The sequence below is a fragment of the Coffea arabica genome, chromosome 1e (genome assembly GCF_036785885.1).
Source record: "Coffea arabica cultivar ET-39 chromosome 1e, Coffea Arabica ET-39 HiFi, whole genome shotgun sequence".
In the NCBI taxonomy this organism is placed as follows: Eukaryota; Viridiplantae; Streptophyta; class Magnoliopsida; order Gentianales; family Rubiaceae; genus Coffea; species Coffea arabica.
The window spans coordinates 1,269,520-1,289,729 of NC_092311.1; the positions used below are offsets into that span (position 1 = coordinate 1,269,520).

A 20,210-nucleotide genomic window follows, 5' to 3' on the forward strand; every position below is an offset into this window, starting at 1 on the left:
AGACAAGTATTTATTATAACTTCCTGAATTGCTCTAGCATTTTCCAGAATTGGTTACATTAATATCCTGAATTGATTCCTTTTCTGCGCAGATTGGAAACACAATGCAAATTCCCTTTTTGGCAGTCGTAGCCTTAGTTGGTTGATGACTTCAGCTCTTATAGCTGTCAATGACTCATGACAGCAAAAGGATCCAGAGAGAAGCATCAACATCCGATGACGTTTTGCATTTCCATTTCTCTTTTTAATTTCTATATTAAGCTTGTCAGTTCACTCTTCTTATTTGTTGACAAAACCTTGCCCCAAATCTTTCACTTTGCTCTGGCCCTTCAGCAATCTTTAGATACTATTTCCATGTGAAATTTTCACTTAAAATTACAGAACCATACAAATCAAACTAATCAAATCTCTTGTTGGTGCACATAAATATACCATTGTGTCTTGCTGATCAGCCTAGCAATGGTAATGGGTGAAACAGACAGTCAGCTATAGACACTTCATAAGGATGAAGGATCCAATAGCTGTCTGAGCAATCCTAGATTCAGACAACCAAGATTCAGTTTCTAGATTCAGTTTAAGGCAGTACAAAGCACAAATGCTACAGCCTTTCGACAAAATCACAGGTGATTACATCTATTCTGATGGCAGGAATAATTATAATTTAATTATTTAGCCTTTCTTTCATCTGAAATAGTGGGTTGTAGGAAGAGGAAACCATGTTAATTGCTCTCTATTCCGGTCGATATTTCAAAAACTCAAGTCTGCTAGGACAAGGACACATCTTAGGTTGGCGAAAGTGATGCATAAGGATGGTGGTGACCTAATGTTTCAGCTTTCACTCTCCCGGTAAGTTTTCTCATTTAGCAGTTTTTACCCATCTCAAGCATAGCACAATTCAATTCCTATCTATTATTAGAGAAAGGATGGACATTTCTCTTTCATACCATAGGAAATGCAAAACAAAAAGTCTAAGTCAAAACACAGACACATTTTATGACAATTAAAAATTCGTCATCAGTATTAATTGAGCATCACTGGGGCAGGACATAGACAAAAACCCAAACAGTACCCAGCTACTTTTAGATATCAATGGACAAGCTTTATGTGCATAATTGTTACATGTAAAATTACTTCCTGAATGCATGAATATAAAGCAATGAAAGGAGTAGGATGAGAACCACCATGGAAGGGCATCCTTTAAGAGTAAAGGCATGATTTTCTAGAGCAGGCTTACTTGCTAGAAATGGTGTTCAACCTCTTTCAGTTAATTTCAGCAATAATCTAGTGGTCACTTTTGTCTGCTCCTGACGACACAACGCTTTCTGCTTCCATCTACATCAGTGTACCTGGCATTTTGCCTTGCAGAACCTACCTGATTCTCATCTATCTCACTCTTGTTATCAGCAGGTTGTTCCCTTCGATTAGATTCCACATCTTCCTTTGACACTGCAGTTTTAGGACCCTCTCCTTCTATCTTTGAATTATGCTTGACCTTATCATATTCCTGGCTAAAACTTGTGTTGGAAACCACATTGCCATTCAGATCCTTCTTTCTTTCTCCTCCTATCTCTGCTTCATCCTTGACCTTAGCATACTCCTGGCACCTTATCATACTTCTGGTTATAAATCCTGTTAGCAACCACATCACCACTGAGATCCTTCTTGCTTTCTCCTCCTATCTCTTCTTCATCCTTGACCCTAGCATACTCCTGGCTAAAACTCACATTGGCAACCACATCTCCAGCGGGATCCTGATTGTGTTCTCCTTCCATATTTGCATTGTCCTTGGCCTTAACATGCTCCTGGCTAAAACTTGTTTTCCCAACCACATGACCACTGAGATCCTTCTTTCTTTTTCTGGAGTGAAGTTATGCTTTTATGTGAAAAACCATCTTTAGGCTTGACCTCAAGTTCAAATTTCTCTTTCTTCAATTCCAACTGTTCTACGTCACCATCATCATAGTTTACAGTATGAAGCATCTTCTCCCCATTGAACGATTTAATTCTTCCTGCAAACCATTTTTTCAAGTCTGGCCAGTAAACCTTTATTCTCATCCCCACAATCCTTTCAATGTCGTTCTCATTCAAATCCACCATCTGGAATGAAGGTACCTCCTTCCTTGGGCGAAGTCTGGATGAACATTTGTCAATAGGAGATGCGATAGCAATTTCAACATCTGCACTGCGCTTTCTCTTTTTCTGCTCCTTTGTAACATTAAAAACTGTTCCTCTCCGGTGACATTTGGCATTTCAGCTTCTTCATTTCCCTGTTGGCATCTTCCTTTATCTGTTCCCTTATCAACTTTTACTTCTTGAATTCCTCGTCACTCCCCAAACCTGGTCTTCATTACACAGACTAGGAGCTTAAGGCACTTTAACTTTGTTGAACCTAAATACTGACCCTGCAAAGAACAACTAATTCATAAAACAAATAAAATAAATTCAGCACAGGTGATGTAGTTACTTCGTAACTGCCAAAGGAGTCAGCCATTGACAACATCCATGGTAACTTGCATCTATACACCCCAAATAACAAAAACTCTAATACTCAAAGAAACAGACTAAATTGCTGCAATCATAATAAGCATAGACTGATCTGGCACTCAAAAAGCCATTCAAACACAAGAAGCCCTCTCCATACAAAGCTAATCAAGTAACATAAATCTCAGAATGGCTTCAAAGTAACTCTCAAATTCTAAGGCTACTGAACAAAGTCAAAGTGAAAAAGAATGCTCCAACCTCTGTTCCCTATGGGACATAAAAAATAAAAATAATTTTGACCGCAAATAAAGACTCAAGATTTCTGAAAAGAAGGGATTTGAAATATCAGAACAGTGGAATGCTGGGATTTTCAGTTTTACTGCCATTGCTAACACAAGATTTAGTATCAAATCTTCACATAGAAAAACTTTGAACATGATATTCAGATCCCCGAAAGATACTGATTTTCAGTGCAAAGGATTGCACGATTTTGACCCTTAAGAACTTAATCCAAAGGAGTCCTGAATTTCAAAAATATTGAATTTTTTACAGCTCCTGTGATAAAATTCGTGTCTAAAGAACAGATTAAACGACAACATTGTAAACCATAGACTTGGGCAACGAAGCATAACGGTGTATAGATAATGATTCATCAGTAAACTCATTCACCAACGAACTAGAAACTAATGGTGTTACTAACTACCATTGATTACCTAAGAAATGAAATAAATGAATCTGATCAATCAAAAATATAACATTCTAAAAGCACTAAAATCTTATCCCCTTCAAATTTCTAAAACTCTGAAAACCTTAGCCTGTGGAATTTTTCCAACAGCCAATTTGACACTTTTTTTTATAAAAAAATCTCAGCTTTTTCCCCAAAATCCTTCCAATTAAAGGGCCCTTTAGGCTATAGGTCAAAGTTCATGAAAGAAACAGTTGTAAAATTTAAGTAAGGCACAGCAATTTTACCAGGGCTTTTCCTAATATCTGAGAAATCAGGGCATAACAATCAAGAATAAGCACACGATAAAGAAAACGAGAGAAAACAAAACCCACCACAAGAATTGTACACCTGCTGAAAAACAAGTACTTATCCAACAAATAAATAACCAAAAAAATTGGTAAAAGAGGCGAGTTTAATCAAACCTGATTAGAATGCTAGAATGTGAGAGCGAAAACAAGAAAGCCCGGATTGTGTGAAGTCCTGGAAAGTAAAGCCTAAGCCCCATTGCATAGACTGATCCACTGAAAAATGAGGTGCAGTTTTCCTGTGTCAGTTTGTCAAAGGTCCAAGTGCCAAGAAAGGGCGGGAACCGAATGACACTTGGTGCTACTCTTGGCTTAACACTCTTTCTTTTTTTTCTTTTTGTTTTTTTGTTCAAATGTATTTGTTGTTAGGTACCGCAAGTATACAATACGAAGTATTGGTAGATAATTTTGGAAATGGAGTAGTCTTAGAATTAGCAAGGTAGATACAATAAAAGATACAAAGTGTAAATGAATATAATCAAGTTAAATCAAAAAATATTAGTTGCATTATATGGATCACATGATAATGTATAAGAATCAATTAAAAGTCACTGAGTATCATAATGAGCCATTTCTTATATGATATTTGGATAGCCCACCATTTTTATTCAACTATTTGTTGATAAGTTGTTAATATTAGTGCATTACATAACATACCATATAGTATACATGTTCCATCCAATAAAATCTAACACATTAATAGTCAAACTTGTTTGTTTATCTAAACAAGTTCCAAATTGTGATTAAACTTGAGTTGTTTCAATTACAAATGAACTTTTTATGGAGTCAAATTTGAGCCAAATTTGAGTAACTTGAATTTTCTATAATTATTCTAATTCAGTCAAACTTATATCAAGTAATGAAATTCTTGATATCATTAGTGTCTTTTTGGGCGTGCGTGGCACATTGCATATCCATCACAACCAATGATGGAGCCAAGGGGGGCAGAGGGGGCCATGGCCCCCCCTAAGTTTTGAAAATTTTAATTCATAATATGTAAATATATGTATAAGACAAAGTTGGCCCCCCCTAATTTTTTACAATTTTAGTTTATATTATGAGAGTTTATATATATAGATATATATATATATCTCTCTGTGTGTGTATATGAATTAGCCAACTTTGATTTAATTTTTTCTTCAAAAAAAAGTTATTTATTTTTTTATTGTGCTAATTATTTAACATTCAAAAAATTAAACATATAATTTGATAATCCATAATAAATTGACCCAATTTTATATATTATAATAAAGGACTCAATTCATAATTATCAATGGGCTAAAATAAAAATAATTACTTTATTGGTCCATATACAAATATACAACTTAACCTAATTGATAAAAAATTTAAAATTAGTGATCTATACTCATGTTGACTCATATACAAATGTACAAATAATTACTTGAAGGCTTTGTGAAAACAAGAAATTGAGTGTCTATTCTGTTGTTGACAGATTGATTACATTTGTTCTCACTCTTCCTATATCAACTGCAACTATAGAACGGACATTTTCAATTATGAATATAATCAAAACAAATATCCAAAACAAGATAAAAAATAATTTCTTGAATGATTATCTAACAATGTACATAAAAAAAGGGAAGTTGTTCAAAAATTTAGTATTGATTCAATTATAGATGAATTTAGTTCTATGAAAGAACGTAAAGCTCAGTTTACTTTTAAAAAAAGAGGTTGAAATTCAAGGTATGCTAACATAACTTTTATCTTTTATTAATTGAAAATAATTATATTTTTGTTTTTGCACAAGTGACATATTGGAGCATTTTCTCATAATGTACAATTTGGGTAATTTGTGATCTTATAAGATATTTAATTAAAGGTTATTTCTTATCCTAATTTTTGTTATGACTATGCTGCATATTTATGAAATAGACATACCTTTATAATTAAAATTAAAATTTGATATTTTAAGATGTCATATATTTAAATAGATGAAAATTATTTTGAATATAACATATTAAGATGATTTTGTTCAGAAAAATTCCCCCCCCCCCCCCCAAAAGGAAAAAATCCTGGCTCCATTCTATAGTCTATAGAATGGACATTTTCAATTATGAAGATAATCAAAACAAAACTCCAAAACAAGATAATGGATAATTTCTTGAATGATTGCCCAACAATGTACATAAAAAAAGGAAGTTGTTCGAAAATTTAGCATTGATTCAATTATACATGAATTTAATTCTATAAAAGAACGTAAATCTCAATTTATTTTTAATAAAAGAGGATGAAATTTCAAGGTATGCTAACATAACTTTTATCTTTTTTTAATTGAAAATAGTTATATATTTGTTTTTGTACAAGTGACATATTGGAGCATTTTCTCATAATGTGCAACTTAGGTGGTTTGTGATATTATAAGATATTTAATCAAAGGTTATTTCTTGTCTTAATTTTAGTTATGACTATGTTATATATTTATGAAATAGACATACATTTATAATTAAAGTTAATATTTAATATTTTAAGATGTCATATATTTAAATAAATGAAAATTATTTTAAACATAACATATTAAGGTAATTTTGTTCGAAAAAATTTTGGCCCCCCCAAGGAAAAAATCCTGGCTCCGTCACTGATCACAACATGGCGTATACCCTTCAATATAATGGTCTACCCAAGCCATATACCAATATTCAGTAATTAAAAGTTTCTTCTTTAGCGATTTAAATTATAAATTTAAATGCAGACCTCCAACTCTCTACCAAATTTAAACAAAAAAAAAGATAGTGACTATATACTTTGTAAAAATAATAAGACAAGTGCAGAAAAAGTGAGTATATGTAGTAGGGTAATTATCTTATTCTTAACCGAATTGTAATGGGGGGCTAACTTTGTTACAGGAGGAAGAGAAACTAGAGGGAATTAAACATTACATTTTTAGCTTAGAATAATACCTTTTTTGTTTTAAAATCCAAACTTTGTTAACGAGGAGCATGTTAAATGTTCTGCCCTAAATGCCTAGACAAAGCCACTTAGTTAGACAAGAAAAGGAGAAGTTAATTGATAGTAGCACAAAAATTTTGTGTGAGATTATTCTTGGAATTGTTGCACTCGATGGGGCCTAACAAGCTAAGTGTAGCTATTTATTTATTTGAAGAAAAGAGAGAAAAATAGAACTTGTATTTATTTTCACAAAAAAGTGAATATAGAAAAATTGAAAAAAACATTTTTCAGGATGCCATAAGGAACACCTGTAGTCCCATTGACAACTGATAATATTTTATCACACCAGAAGAAAACTGACCCTCTCTTGCTCTGTAGCTCCTTCTCCTTTGTACAAAATCATATACTTCCCTTACTACATTAATCTATAAAAATGGATTTAGGATTACTTTTGAGGACTTCACAATCCTGCATTTCTTGTTTTTGCACCTAAAATCTATTCAGGTTGGTTAAACTCGCCTCTTTTTAATTTTTTTTGAACTACTTAATTGAATATTTTCTTTGCAGATGCACAATCTTTGTGATCCTTTTTTTTTCCTTTTTCATTTTTCCCGATTTCTCTAGAAATTCTGAGATGTTAGAAAAGGCCCTAATCGAAATGTTATGTCTTACCTTCAAATTACAACATTTTCTATCATGAACTTAGATATGTGGCCTGCAGGGTAGTTTAATTGGAAGGGTTTGGGTTGAATTTGAAAAGAAAGATCAAATGGCCATGTGGAACATTAGGAGGATGACATTGTATTAAGGATGCACTTATTTAATACCAGAACTTGAGAAATTGAAGGCACGGAAGATTTTAGTGCCTTTTGAATGCAACAATTCTGACAAATGAGAAGATTTTTTCAATCATTTTCCCTTTCATTCTTTGGTATCTAGTGGTCATGAGTATATATGATTTTCTCTACCTTAATATCATTTTAAAACTAATAGTCCAAATTTGGTACAAAATCTTTGTGTTACGTAGCAAAAAATAATAATCTAGTGGCAGGGAAAGGGAGGGGAGGAAGAAGAGGGACGGAGGAATATTTGGGAGAAGGAAACGGGAGGAGGAGGAAGGGGAAGAGGGAGGAGGAGGAAAAAGAAGGAGGGGGAGGGTGATGGGTGTGGTGGTTGGGGGTGGGGGTATTTGTGAGTGGTAGTGTTAATTTTTAAAAAGTACTATAAAAAATTTTAAACTTTAAAAACTATTCCAAAATATATTTAAAAAACCCCTCCAAAGCACCACAAAAAACATCGACAATAAAAGTTTTTCATATACACTGCTATAGTAAAATATTGAAAAAAACACCTGTAAAAATAGCTAATCCAAACAGAGTGAATAAATTTGAAATCCCAGATTCCGCTATTTTGGTACTTTAAATCCCTTCATCTCAAAAAATATTGTGACATGTCATTTGAACACCTTATGTCTGTCAATTGATCAACATTAATTACTATCCATAAAGGACAAAGGTTGATCAACATTAATTACTATCATTATCTTGAAGCAGAGTTCTAGATCGGGGAAAGAGAGGAGGGGATGGGCTAGATCGAGTAGGAGGGGAAGGGAGGGGAGGAGGAAGAGGGGAGTAGGAATATCTGGGAGAAGGAAGAGGGAGGAGGAAAGGGAAGAGAGAGGGGGAGGGAAAAGAAGGAGGGAGAGGATGATAGGTGTGATGGCTGGGGGTGGGGGTGTTTCTGAGTGGTAGTGTTAATTTTTAAAAAGTACTTTAAAAAATATTTTAAATTTAAAAAGCATTCCAAAATATATTCCAAAATTCTCTCCAAAAACACCGCAAAAAATATTAACAGTAAAAGTTTTTCGTATACATTGATGTCGTAAAATATTCAAAAAAAACAGCTTTGAAAATAAATAATCCAAATGGAGTGAATAAATTTGAATTCCCAAATTCCACTATTTTGGTACTTTAAATCCCTTCATCTCAGAAGTATTGTGACATATCATTTGGACACATTATATCCATCAATTGATCAACATTAATTATTATCCATAAAGGACAGAGGTTGATCAACATTAATTACTATCATTATTCTAAAGCAGAGTTCTACATGCCTACTATAGGCATACAGCATATGTCAAGTGTCAGATTTACGGGTCAGCCACAATATTAGCAGGCAACAGTTCGGCAAAGCCAAGATCTAGCTAGGCTTTGGCTAAAGATTTAGGAAATTGAGGCGATGACTAGAGCCCCACATATAACATATTCTTTAAAAATATTTTCTGTTATTTGATGCTTTTCATTAATAAAATTATTTAAATATCGCAAAAGAAAATAGGGTGTGGCCTTTATGCAAAATTCTGATTATGATCTTTGTTGGGCAGGGGATGGATTTTTAACATGTAAAATTGAAAGAAAGTATTGATAGAAATTTTGCTATGTACCTCCTGAAAAATTTTGTAAGATGACTACTGGGAAATATGCATGAAATAATTAATAAAGGAAAAGCATAATATAAAAGTGGTATATGCTCTTTCAAATTTTGGAAGAATGCAGAGTGAAGGGGCAAACCCTGGTGGTCTTCATTCACCAATCGAATTAAAAGTGATGTTATATATTGACACTTCAATTATTATTAATGACATTTCATTATAATTTTAGCAAATAGAACATGGAAAACATAGAGTGTCATTAACAAAAAATTTGAACGTCAATTGTTAGCCATGAATTAAGGTTACTGAATTTTCTCAGTTAAAGACACTAGCAATTATTTCGAATTTCTCGCCATAATATCCGAATTTTCCCAATTCTTTTTCTCCTACTCTACTTGTCCAATATTTCCAAAACATGGACATACTCGATCACCCCTTTCATTTCTTTCTGACTGAGATTTTTATTTTTCTTGTGAATATATTCTCTCATTGACATTTGAGAATTGAAAAAACTAAATAAAAATATTTATATAACTGCTAGGGAAGTGCATCTTGTAAGTGGTTGAGGGAAGTGCAAAGCAGCTAGAATCTTGAATTTGATTGAGATGGCTCTTAAATCATCAGTAGCTTCTTTTCTTTGTCTCTGAAGTGTGTTGTTGTGAATTTGGCAAGGCTTTGCCCCGGCACAACTTTTGTCCAACATTTTCGCCAGCACAGTATTCAGTCCAACATTTTCTCCTCTTTGAAATTTTAAAGCAATTCTGATCTACAGTTCCATATTGCCATTCGTTTCATGATGCTTGGGTAAAATACAGCAACAGTTGACAGATTGGTCGATAAATTGAGACTCAAAACTAAGAATAATTACTAGCAGAATATCATTCTCATCTCCCCAGTTTCCAAATGTATAATCAAATTTTGTAATCTCAACAAGCTCACTTTTTCCAAGATCAATCCTACCTCAAAGCATAGATCTAATTGGACTCATATGATACATGAAACCAGGAGATTTCTAACTATGAATTTTGAGATAAAAGATTTTGGTGATGCATCTTTTGTGTTAAGCATACAAATACATCGGGATCACTCTCAGGGTATTTTGGAACTATTACAAAAAGGTTATATCGAAAAGGTTCTTAAAAGATATGACATACAAAATTATAAATCAGGTGACACCTCTGTGGTTAAAGGAGACAAATTTAGTCTTTAGTGGTGTCCTAAAAATGGTTTTGAGGAAAAAGAGATGTAAAAGATTCTTTATGCGTCAGCAGTGGGGAGTTTGATGTATGCTCAAATTTGTACGCGTTCGGATATTGCGTATATTACCGAGATATTGGGTAGATATTTAAGCAATTTTGGATTAAATTATTGGAAAACAACCAAACGGGTCTTGCGGTATTTGCAAAAAACAAAAGACTACATGCTCACGTATTGAAAATCAGATAAATTCGAGATCATTGGATATACTGATTCCGATTATACTGGATGCCAAGATACTATGAACTAAATGTCAGGATATATCTTCTTGTTGGCTGAAAGTGTCATATCCTAGAAGAGTGCTAAATAGTCTCTTAGAATATCTTCTACTATGGCCGCAGAGTTTATAACTTATTATGAGACGTCCAACCATGAAATTTTGTTGCAAAATTTTGTTACAAGATTACGTATAGTGGATAGTATTGAAAGGTCAATCAAATTATTTTGTAATAATAAGTCAGCAGTTCTATATTCCAATAACAACAGGAGCTCGACAAAATCTAAATATATAGATATCAAGTTCTTGGTTGTTAAAATAAGAGTGCAGAGTGGACAGTTATCGATAGAGCATATCGGGACAAACTCCATGGTTGTGGATCCGTTTATTAAAGAATTGTCACTTAAAATGTTTCATGAGCATACTACTCGTATAGGTGTCATGTTATTAAATGATGCACAGTTTTAGTGGGAGTTTATTATTTTAAATACTCTTACAATAATTTTCGGTTATTAATGTTTTAAGGATATTTTATACATAAATAAAGTTTGGATTTATTACACTCTGACTTTGGTATGGTTTAATCTCATGAAAATTTAATATGGACGGGTTGAAAATGGACATGTTATGATCACATTACATGAAATTTTCATGCTATACATCTATATCATGATTCATGTCATTCAATTATATCAATATATGTGACCATTGATGGGTCGAGTTATGAAATTGTAACAAAGGCCGCTTTGATCCTATTCTGGTGTGATTGGTGGACTGAATTGACTATAAATACATTTTAGTAATGACAGTAGAGTTGAGCTCATACGGTTAATTGCAAAGTATAATTATAAGGTTACACATATAGTCCAAGTAGGAAATTGTTGAATCCTTAATCCAAAGTTGAACTTATATGTGAATGATTATGTGTTGCATACTGTCAAATAAGGTTAAATTTAATTAATGTGATCAAATATGGTTTAGATTTAATGTATCTAGTAGGGTATATGCCTTTAATGTGGGGAGATTATTTTCTATTTTTATGATGGGTTGAAATAGGAATTCAAAAAATAACAGGAATATTATTTATAAATAGGGTTATGGTCCCCAAGTCATAAGTATTTTTATTGTCGTATTTTATAGTACCACAAAATAATTCTTTCCTGATATCCCATCGTTAACAAAAATACTAGAGATAAATTAAAGGACTCTCTTAAGGATTAACAAATACGTGTTGACCTAAAAGACCATGCCAAAATCTCTAGAAATTCAAGTACCAGTTTGGCCAATTGATGAAATAGTGTTGTGTGTGAGTGGAAGATGATAGTTTAAAGCGATTAATCCCTCTATTTATAGAGCCGCGCAAATTGTAAGATTTTAGTTCTCTTCTCCACTTGGGATGTACCAATAAAAAAAAAAACTAGGCACCATTTAGAGAAAGTTAATTTAGAAGAAGAAAGTCAGTTCCACAACTACCATACCAGATTACTGCACTTACATGTCAGACGGGATCCTCTGTCCAATTTTTTGTGTCCAATTTCCTGTCCAACATAAAACTACGTAGTTCCACTTATTCTTGTGGCTGACGTGGCACATAAAAATAAATGCCTGTTTGGCGCAAGCACCAAGCAACAGCCCTGTCAAATTGTAACCATTCACCGTGAATTCCTCCAAAGCAAACCACTAGCCTAACGGAAAGACATAGCAAAATTTGAGACATACAGAGAGACAATCAAATCCTTGGAAGTACAAAGCAAAATTTGCAGCTGGGCCTAACGGAAAGAATAATCTAAAAAATTTTTATGTGCCACGTCAGCCACAAGAATAAGTGGAACTACGTAGTTTTATGTTGGACAGGAAATTGGACACAAAAAATTGGACAGAGGATCCCGTCTGGTAAGCAGACGGGATCCTCTGTCCAATTTTCTGTCTAACACAAAACTACGTAGTTCCACTTATTCTTGTGGCTGACGTGGCACATAAAAATAAATGCCTGTTTGGCGCAAGCACCAAGCAACAGCCCTGTCAAATTGTAACCATTCACCGTGAATTCCTCCAAAGCAAACCACTAGCCTAACGGAAAGACATAGCAAAATTTGAGACATACAGAGAGACAATCAAATCCTTGGAAGTACAAAGCAAAATTTGCAGCTGGGCCTAACGGAAAGAATAATCTAAAAAATTTTTATGTGCCACGTCAGCCACAAGAATAAGTGGAACTACGTAGTTTTATGTTGGACAGGAAATTGGACACAAAAAATTGGACAGAGGATCCCGTCTGGAATTTGACAGGGCTGTTGCTTGGTGCTTGCGCCAAACAGGCATTTATTTTTGTCATAAAAGAACGAACTCTTAAAAACCTAATTTGCTGATTGGCAATAAACTCTGCCTCAACTTTTCGTCTTAGCCTTATCTTATCCATTAGAGAATCCATATTCATAAAGAAGCGACTTCTTTGACCAAACTTAAATATTACCACAAGAATTGACTTTCTTTCACAATTTCTTTTTCACAATCTTTATTTGTTATCATCTGCATTGAATAAAGAGAAAAATAAAGAGAGACAATTGATTTGACCTGCCACTTGCTTTCAAAGTATTAATAGCAATTAAGAATGCATACTAATTCAGCTAATGAGTTACAGAAACACCACGTAATTGTTGTTTATCGGCCAATGAGTTATAATCAATCATTATTTGTTTTTTTTCCAAGGAGAGTTATTTGTTTTTACCAAAAAATATTGCCGGCTCTGGATGGTTTTTTTTTTTCCTTATTTTTTCAAAAATAGTTTAAAAAATAATAAAAGAAAACACAGATACGAATTGCCAAGTGAAAATGGAGAAAATTTTGTTTCACTAATGAACTTCTATTTTACTTGCAATTTCTAAGTTCAAGGACAACCCACCTTTTTTTTATTTTTTCGAATCAAATGAAAGCCTTAACTAGGGGAGGGAGTGGTGGATTGGATGGTTCGAAGGTAAGAGTGTAAGTGAGAAATATTGAGTTTGAACCATTCCACTTACACTTAAAATAAAACATTTAAAAAAAATGAAATCCTTAGCTCATTCAAGTGCTATAAGAGGGAGCACCTAGAGATAAATTTAGTTAATTAAGATTTTTCATCATCTTCTTTTAACTGTGTCCTCTTAGGCCTTATATATGTGGAGCCAAGCCCAAATGTTTGATGCAAGCAAACAGTTATGAGAACAAGAAAATCATGAGTTCTATATCGAAGTAAAGCAGAAAAAGGGAAAAATTAATAAATGAGATGAATACGTGAAATGAATAGCAATCCTTTTTGAAAGCAAGGGACTTTGTTCAAAATATGAGTGAAATTGGAACTAATATGCATGGGTTATGTAGTAGAAGTCAGTTGAGTTCAAGAGTCAGGAGGCGAGGGTTCAACGAATCAGACATGCATTATAATACTGATTGAAAAAAATCATGATTTCTCAATGAAACCAAATTATAAAGTACAATGATATTCAAAACCACTAAAGTCATCCAACTCATTCGATCATGCTATATAAGGCCACCTTCGTTTAAGGAAGAGCTTGTGGGACATTTTTGCCCCCTAAAAAATATTCCTGCATGAGTGAATGCCTTGTAACAAGATGATTTATCACTAAAATTCGGTAAAATGACTCTGCTAGCACGTTTATGTGAATTTAATGATCTTTTTGGTCATAAAAAATGTTTGATAACCAAAGGATGCTATTTTGAGTAGTTGAGCGATCATTCCGGCCGTTCACTCTATTCCCAATTAATCATAAAGTGAGTAAGTAGCGATCCATTGAATAAATCTTCTCACTACTTCTGGTGAGCTGTGAGAAAATGATCCCACTAAAGCAAGGAGAGCCCTTGATGAAAGCTACAAATGAGGAGTGCCCTAGATGAACCCAAGTGAGTAAGTAGCAATCCATTCAATAAATCTTCTCACTACTCGCGAGGAAATGATCCCACTGAAGAAAGGAGAGCCTTGATGAAAGCTGCAAATGAGGAGACCTCTTGATGAACCCTTATCTTCGCAACCTTATTTTTATTTTTCTGCTCCTCTGCTATCAATCTATTGACCAAACAACCCACAGAAATGGATGTTCTTTCGGAGGACATCCTGATGGAGATCTTGGTGAGATTACCCGTGAAATGTTTGTTCCAATTCAAATGCGTTAGCAAATCTTGGTGCTCTTTGATCAAAAGCCCCCGTTTCACGCATTTGCATGTCACTCGAGCCAAGAACGGCGATCAGGAAGGTGTCATCCTGGTGAAGCGCTTCATCAAGGATGAGAGAAAAATTGTTTTATCACTCCATTCAAAGGATGAATCTTTATCTCTCCAGGTTGTGGCCCCTGATTTTGAGGTGCCGTACTCAACTTACCTCAATATGATTTTGGTCGGCACATGCCATGGCATAATTTGTCTTAAAAGTAATGAATCGGGTGGTATTTATTTGTGCAATCCTGCAACTCGAGAGTTTCTTACACTCCCTGATCCTCCCTTTCGTTGCCCACAAGGGTATTTTTGCCAGCTGGGTGAAATGGGGTTTGGGTTTGATGCAGTCAGTGACGATTTCAAGATCATCACTTTTACAGAAATTACTCCTGACGAATACAATGATGATCTTAATTCCTGCAAAGTTGACATATACAGTCTCAGTACTAATTCTTGGAGAGAACTCGATCCAGACGTCACCCTGCCAGAATGGGTGTATAACCCACGCTTCTCTGTTTTATTTAATGGATGCTTCCATTGGTGCACACCATTAATTACTGATTCTTTTGGCCTCCAGATCCTTTCTTTTGAATTTAGCACTGAGCAATTTCGAGAAATTCAATTTCCTGATGGAGCACCAGACACTGAAGGAGAATATGGCATGCAGAAACTCATTGTCTTGGACAATTCACTTGCCTTGATGTGGTATAACATTACAGGGAGTCAAATTTCGGATCAGCATTTCGACATATGGGTGATGATGGAGTACGGTGTGCAGGAGTCTTGGGTTAAAAAGTTTTCCATAGGACCACTCTCAGGAATCGACTGCCCGTTATCTTCGTGGAACAGTAATAAACTGCTTTGGGAAATGAGCAATGGACAGTTGGCTTCATGTCCTGTCCTAGGTGATAATCGAGGAAGTCTTACAAAATACAACATTCATGGGTCTCCAACCACCTTGCAAGCTGATATTTATCATGAAAGTTTGGTTGCTCTCGGTGAACTATGCGGTCGTCGAATGAACTGAACTGGAGATCAAATGGGGAATTGGAAAAATCATGCTCGTTAGATGCGTTTAATATTGGTCGTATTTTTTTTGGTTTGATGCCTTAGCTTTTACAATAAGTCTTTTCATTTGAATCATATGTTAGAAATTTGAACTTTATGATTGTTACTTGGTGCATGTTTGATCTCTGAACCTTAATTGTTCTTGTTATATCAAAGTTAAAGAGGAGAAGAATGAGTTCCCCAAGGCTTCCCGTTGCCTAGAAAGTTGGACAAATTACACTTTATCCTCCTGTGATTTAGTGTTTTCCTACATAATGTCTTATAGTTTCAAAAGTTATACATAACCCCCTCATGATTTGAATTAAAGTATCAAAGTAACGAAATGATCATTCGTAACGGAGTCACTTAAAATGTCAAAAATACCCTTATGTAAAGTTGAAAATTATTTATTAACCAAGGGGGATTATGTGTATATTTTGAAAATCATAAGGGGTTATATGATAAAGTATTAAATCATAAAAGAGTCATATGGTAAAACACAAAATCATACGGGATTAGTGTGTCATGTATTTATTTATAAGGGTAATTTTGACATTTTTAAAGGTTTAATTACAAATGATCATTTCCGTCACTTTGACACTTTAATCCAAACTATTATGGGATTAAGTATAGTTTTTGAAACTATAGGGGGTTATGTGAAAAATTACTAAATCACAGGATGTAAAGTGTAATTTGTCCTAGAAAGTGTAATCGAATACTAGAAAATTCAACCCCGATACAATTACTCTGTCTTTATTGCCGGTGACCCCTTTCGTTTTTGAAAGAGATGGGAGTTGTAGCATTGGAATGAGATATTTATCCCTTACATGTGCTTTGGAGTACTTTAGTAACCAGAATTTGCAACTGGCAAAATGAACCAGAATGGAGAATCAAGTAACTTAGGAGGCGCTTGGTTCTTGCTTTGGAATTGGAAAGGGAAATGGAATAATGGATAGAGGGCCCATTAATGAGGATTTTGGTCACTTCTTTTCAATTTAGTCAGGAATCATGAATGATCAAATTTTAAAACATGATTTCAATATTTCAATTCTCATTATATTGGATCAAGTGCACATTATTAAAATTATTGTAATTTCAAATACCAAAACCCCTAAACCAAACGGCCCATTGATTTAATAGAGAAATGGGTTGGATGGTTGAGAACAAGGGAGTATAAGTGAGAGGGTTCAAACGAAAAAAAAAGTTAACTTACTTTAGTAAATTGTGTGGACAACGAAAAAGGGATTTTGCATGTTAGTGCAATTTCAAAAATAACTAAAATTTAACCATGGTTTTCAGCATTTGGAGTCAGCAGTATGAGTCTCGCTGGACTTCAGTTTTTCGAAGAGTGAAAACTTTCAACTTCTGGTTCTTTATGATTCTGTCGAGGGGATTTGGAAACCATGGACCAAGTTCTTTTCCAACATGTGCCTATGTCTGCCGCAAACATTGCCGTAGCACAGGACATCAGCAACACAGCTCATGCATGGTACCTTTTATGGAGTGGCAGATTAGCCATTAAATCTATCACCAATTTTGCCAATTTCGTCCCTAACTTTTATTTTTGGTTACTTTGATACTTGAACTTATTTTGCAGTTTCAATTAAGGATTTATGCGGTGGCACTACTATCTAAAACTAACTTGGCTCTTAATTAACTAACTAAAAAGGGATATTATGGGAATGTCACTCATGCGACTGTAATAAAACAAGTAAATTATATTAAAAAAATCATCAAATAAAACTTTTAAATCATGTAAAAGATCACCACGCAAAACTTTTTGAAAATTAAATCTTGTAATTTTTTAATATGATTTACTTGATTTATTACATCCTCGTGTGACATTTTCAAAATCCCTATTTAGTTGGTCAATTTGGTTAGTGCTGCCACATTAGAACCACAAAATAGATTCACATATCAAATTAGTTAGAAATAAAATTTAGGAACTACATTGGCACTAGTACAAAAGTTTATAAACGAAATTGGCTATTTACCCAAACCAATTTATCAAACTATCACCAATTTTGCCGGTCTTACGGAATGGCGGATTAGCCATTAAAATTTCTTGACTATCAATTGCATGTCTGCATATAGTTGATATATGGTTTAATTGTTTTTCTTTTTCATTTTTTCCTTTCTCCTATCAATTCATGCCATAGAAATCTCTCCCATATAATATTACCTTGTGGACCAATAATATCAACAGATTCAGTACTATTTTTGAACTTTACATGAGTCACAAAAATATCAAATTGCTACAAATGACAGTGGTTCTTATGAAAATACCAACCCAAATACAAATACACAATGCTATTAAACACTAAACATGTCGCTGTTCATCCTATTTCTTAACTGAATATGAGAGAAATTTCCAAGTTGATGATGAATTTTAAAAAAATTCTGCAAAAGGGGTGTTTTAAGTGTAGAATTCCACCAATGCAATGCCCCATTGAATTTCCAATCTGCAAAAGAAAAAAAAAAAGAAAATTACTTCATACCTCGCATTAAACAGATGTGAGGCACGAAGCCTTTTATTTTTCGATCCAAGGCTCATGCGTTTCTTTTCTTTTCATTTTTTTGGGCAAAAGTAAGCAGGCCGTTTCCTTTTGGAGTGTGGATTTTGTTTTTTCTTTTGTGAAATTATGGAGAACGAATTTTGATAGGTTGCAATTTGTTGCTAAATTTATAATTATTTGTCCCTTGACCTTAGCCAAATATTGTATTAATTGATGAATTCTACTCATATTTGGTTAATAGTCCTAATTGTGTCAAACATTTAGCAATAGATTGCCTAAACTTCAGCAGGAATATGAATGATTTATAGGAGTTGTAAATTGTTTGATTCTCTAGCCTATAAGTTCTTGGGCGCTAAAGCAAACATTGCAACTTAGCACATGAGCAACATGGCTCATGTATGGTACCATTTTTTCCCTTTTTGTTTTAATCAAACAAGTCACATGTTGCATATTTGACCACAGAAAAAGAAAACATGTTGACCATAAAATGTTGCTTGTTTAAAATTAAATAAAATACTAATGCTATTACACCTTTTACTTTCCCAACTTAACAATAGAAATCAGTTTATCAAACTATCTCCAATTTTTCCAGTCTTATGGAATGGCAGATTAGTCATTAAAATTTCTTGAGTATCAAATACATGTTTGCAAATAGTTGATATATGGTTTAATGGCTTTTCTTTTTCATATTTTTCCTTTCTCGCGTCAATTTATAACATAGAAATCCCTCCCAAATAATATGACCCTATGGACCAATAACATTAATAGATTTAGTACTGCTTTTGAACTTTATAGGTTTGGTTTGTTCTTCCACACAATTTAAGAAAAGTTAATTAATTTTGTTGGAAGAATAAATCTGGCGTATTATCTTTCTAAAATTCCCTTACATTAAATGGAGTATAACTAATTAGCTTTATATTAAATAAGTTTGGTTATACTCAATAACAACTTACATTAAAAATAAAGTATTTTAGAGAAATTATAAGTTAACTACATTCTTCAATTGAATAGTGGATTATAATTTAGAAGAATGAAAAAGTAAAATAAACCTAACAAAGTGGGACATAGGAAGTAAAATTTAATCAGCAGTTCTATAAATAGGCTCAGTATAATCTTCCACTCTCCACAACCAAAAATTTTATGTGCCAATTGCTATACTGTTGTTGGGATGATGGGCTAGTGTTTAAACTTGTCCTTCTGATTCTCATGCTTTGCCCCCTAACAATCAACTCAAGCTTTCAGTACCTTACCTTTGTGCAACAATGGCCGAGAGGCTATTGTACTGTTAATCCAAGCAGATGTCAAAGAATCCCTCTACCAACCGTTTTCACAATCCATGGTCTTTGGCCGGGCAACTTCACCAAAATTTTGCAAATTTGCACAACGACTTCATATACTCAACTACAGGTAATTTCTATCGGGCTTTCTTATGTCTTGAACATGAAATATGCACTTACACAGATTCACTAATGTAATTATCATTCTTGTAAGCAGAATTTCCAGGATTGGAACAATAGAAACTTACGGTGGCCAGACCTCGCCAAACCATTGCCAACTATGCAAAATTTTCAAGAGCCGAGGTTTCAATCATTTTGGAAACATGAATGGAAAAAGCATGGGACGTGCTCGGAAAACATGTATCCCGAAGCTACATACTTCAGCAGGACTATTCAGCTTAGCAATATATTTCCCGGCAGCAATCCTACCGTAAGTTCGGTAAATTCTACAATTTACAGAGCTATCAGTAACCATGTGCCAGATTTGATGTGTGTGACTCCTCCCCATCAAACTCCAGCCTTGGTAGAAATTGGCATTTGTTTCACTGCTACTATGACAACGATTATTGATTGTCCTTCACAATTTCTGCGAACTGGGAGTTGTGGCATCGGCACGATAAATTTCCCTGCATAAATCATCTCACCATTTCCACCGCACTTTAGTACTTCTGATTTAAAAATGGCATTGAACATCGTTATTGTGATGGAAGATCATGTAATAAATCAAATGAATTCTGAGATGAAGTGTGTGAAACAAGGATAATGAAGACAAGTAAAAGTTACAACATTACAAGAGAGCTATTATGGTATTATTGACTAGCTGTCGGATTTCAT

The 20,210-nt window shown here is 34.0% G+C and overlaps 2 protein-coding genes and 1 long non-coding RNA gene across 3 annotated transcripts; 2 read left to right on the plus strand and 1 right to left on the minus strand.

Annotated features, from left to right (window-relative positions):
• Positions 1 to 1,052: 1,052 nt before the first annotated feature.
• Positions 1,053 to 3,840, minus strand: LOC140007609 (uncharacterized). Its single transcript, XR_011814898.1, has 2 exons — positions 3,630 to 3,840; positions 1,053 to 2,401 (listed from the first exon to the last, which is right to left on the minus strand). It is a non-coding gene; the product is annotated as an uncharacterized lncRNA (long non-coding RNA).
• Positions 3,841 to 14,189: 10,349 nt separating this feature from the next.
• On the plus strand, positions 14,190 to 15,734 carry LOC113690675 (F-box/kelch-repeat protein At3g06240-like). The gene has a single exon (XM_027208670.2). It carries the CDS (start codon positions 14,415 to 14,417, stop codon positions 15,561 to 15,563), a length of 1,149 nt encoding a protein of 382 aa, XP_027064471.1. The 5' UTR covers positions 14,190 to 14,414; the 3' UTR covers positions 15,564 to 15,734.
• A 3,505-nt stretch (positions 15,735 to 19,239) lies between these two features.
• LOC113690682 (ribonuclease S-2-like) lies at positions 19,240 to 20,210 on the plus strand. Its single transcript, XM_027208681.2, has 2 exons — positions 19,240 to 19,506; positions 19,594 to 20,210. The coding sequence occupies exons 1-2, from the start codon at positions 19,240 to 19,242 to the stop codon at positions 20,008 to 20,010; spliced, it is 684 nt and encodes a 227-aa protein (XP_027064482.2). The 3' UTR covers positions 20,011 to 20,210.

Coding starts and splice junctions, on each gene's coding strand:
- LOC113690675 (XM_027208670.2), top strand. CDS start 14,415: ATGGATGTTCTTTCGGAGGACATCCTGATGGAGATCTTGGTGAGATTA.
- LOC113690682 (XM_027208681.2), top strand. CDS start 19,240: ATGTGCCAATTGCTATACTGTTGTTGGGATGATGGGCTAGTGTTTAAA. Junction 19,507..19,593: donor CTTCATATACTCAACTACAG/GTAATTTCTATC, acceptor TCTTGTAAGCAG/AATTTCCAGGATTGGAACAA.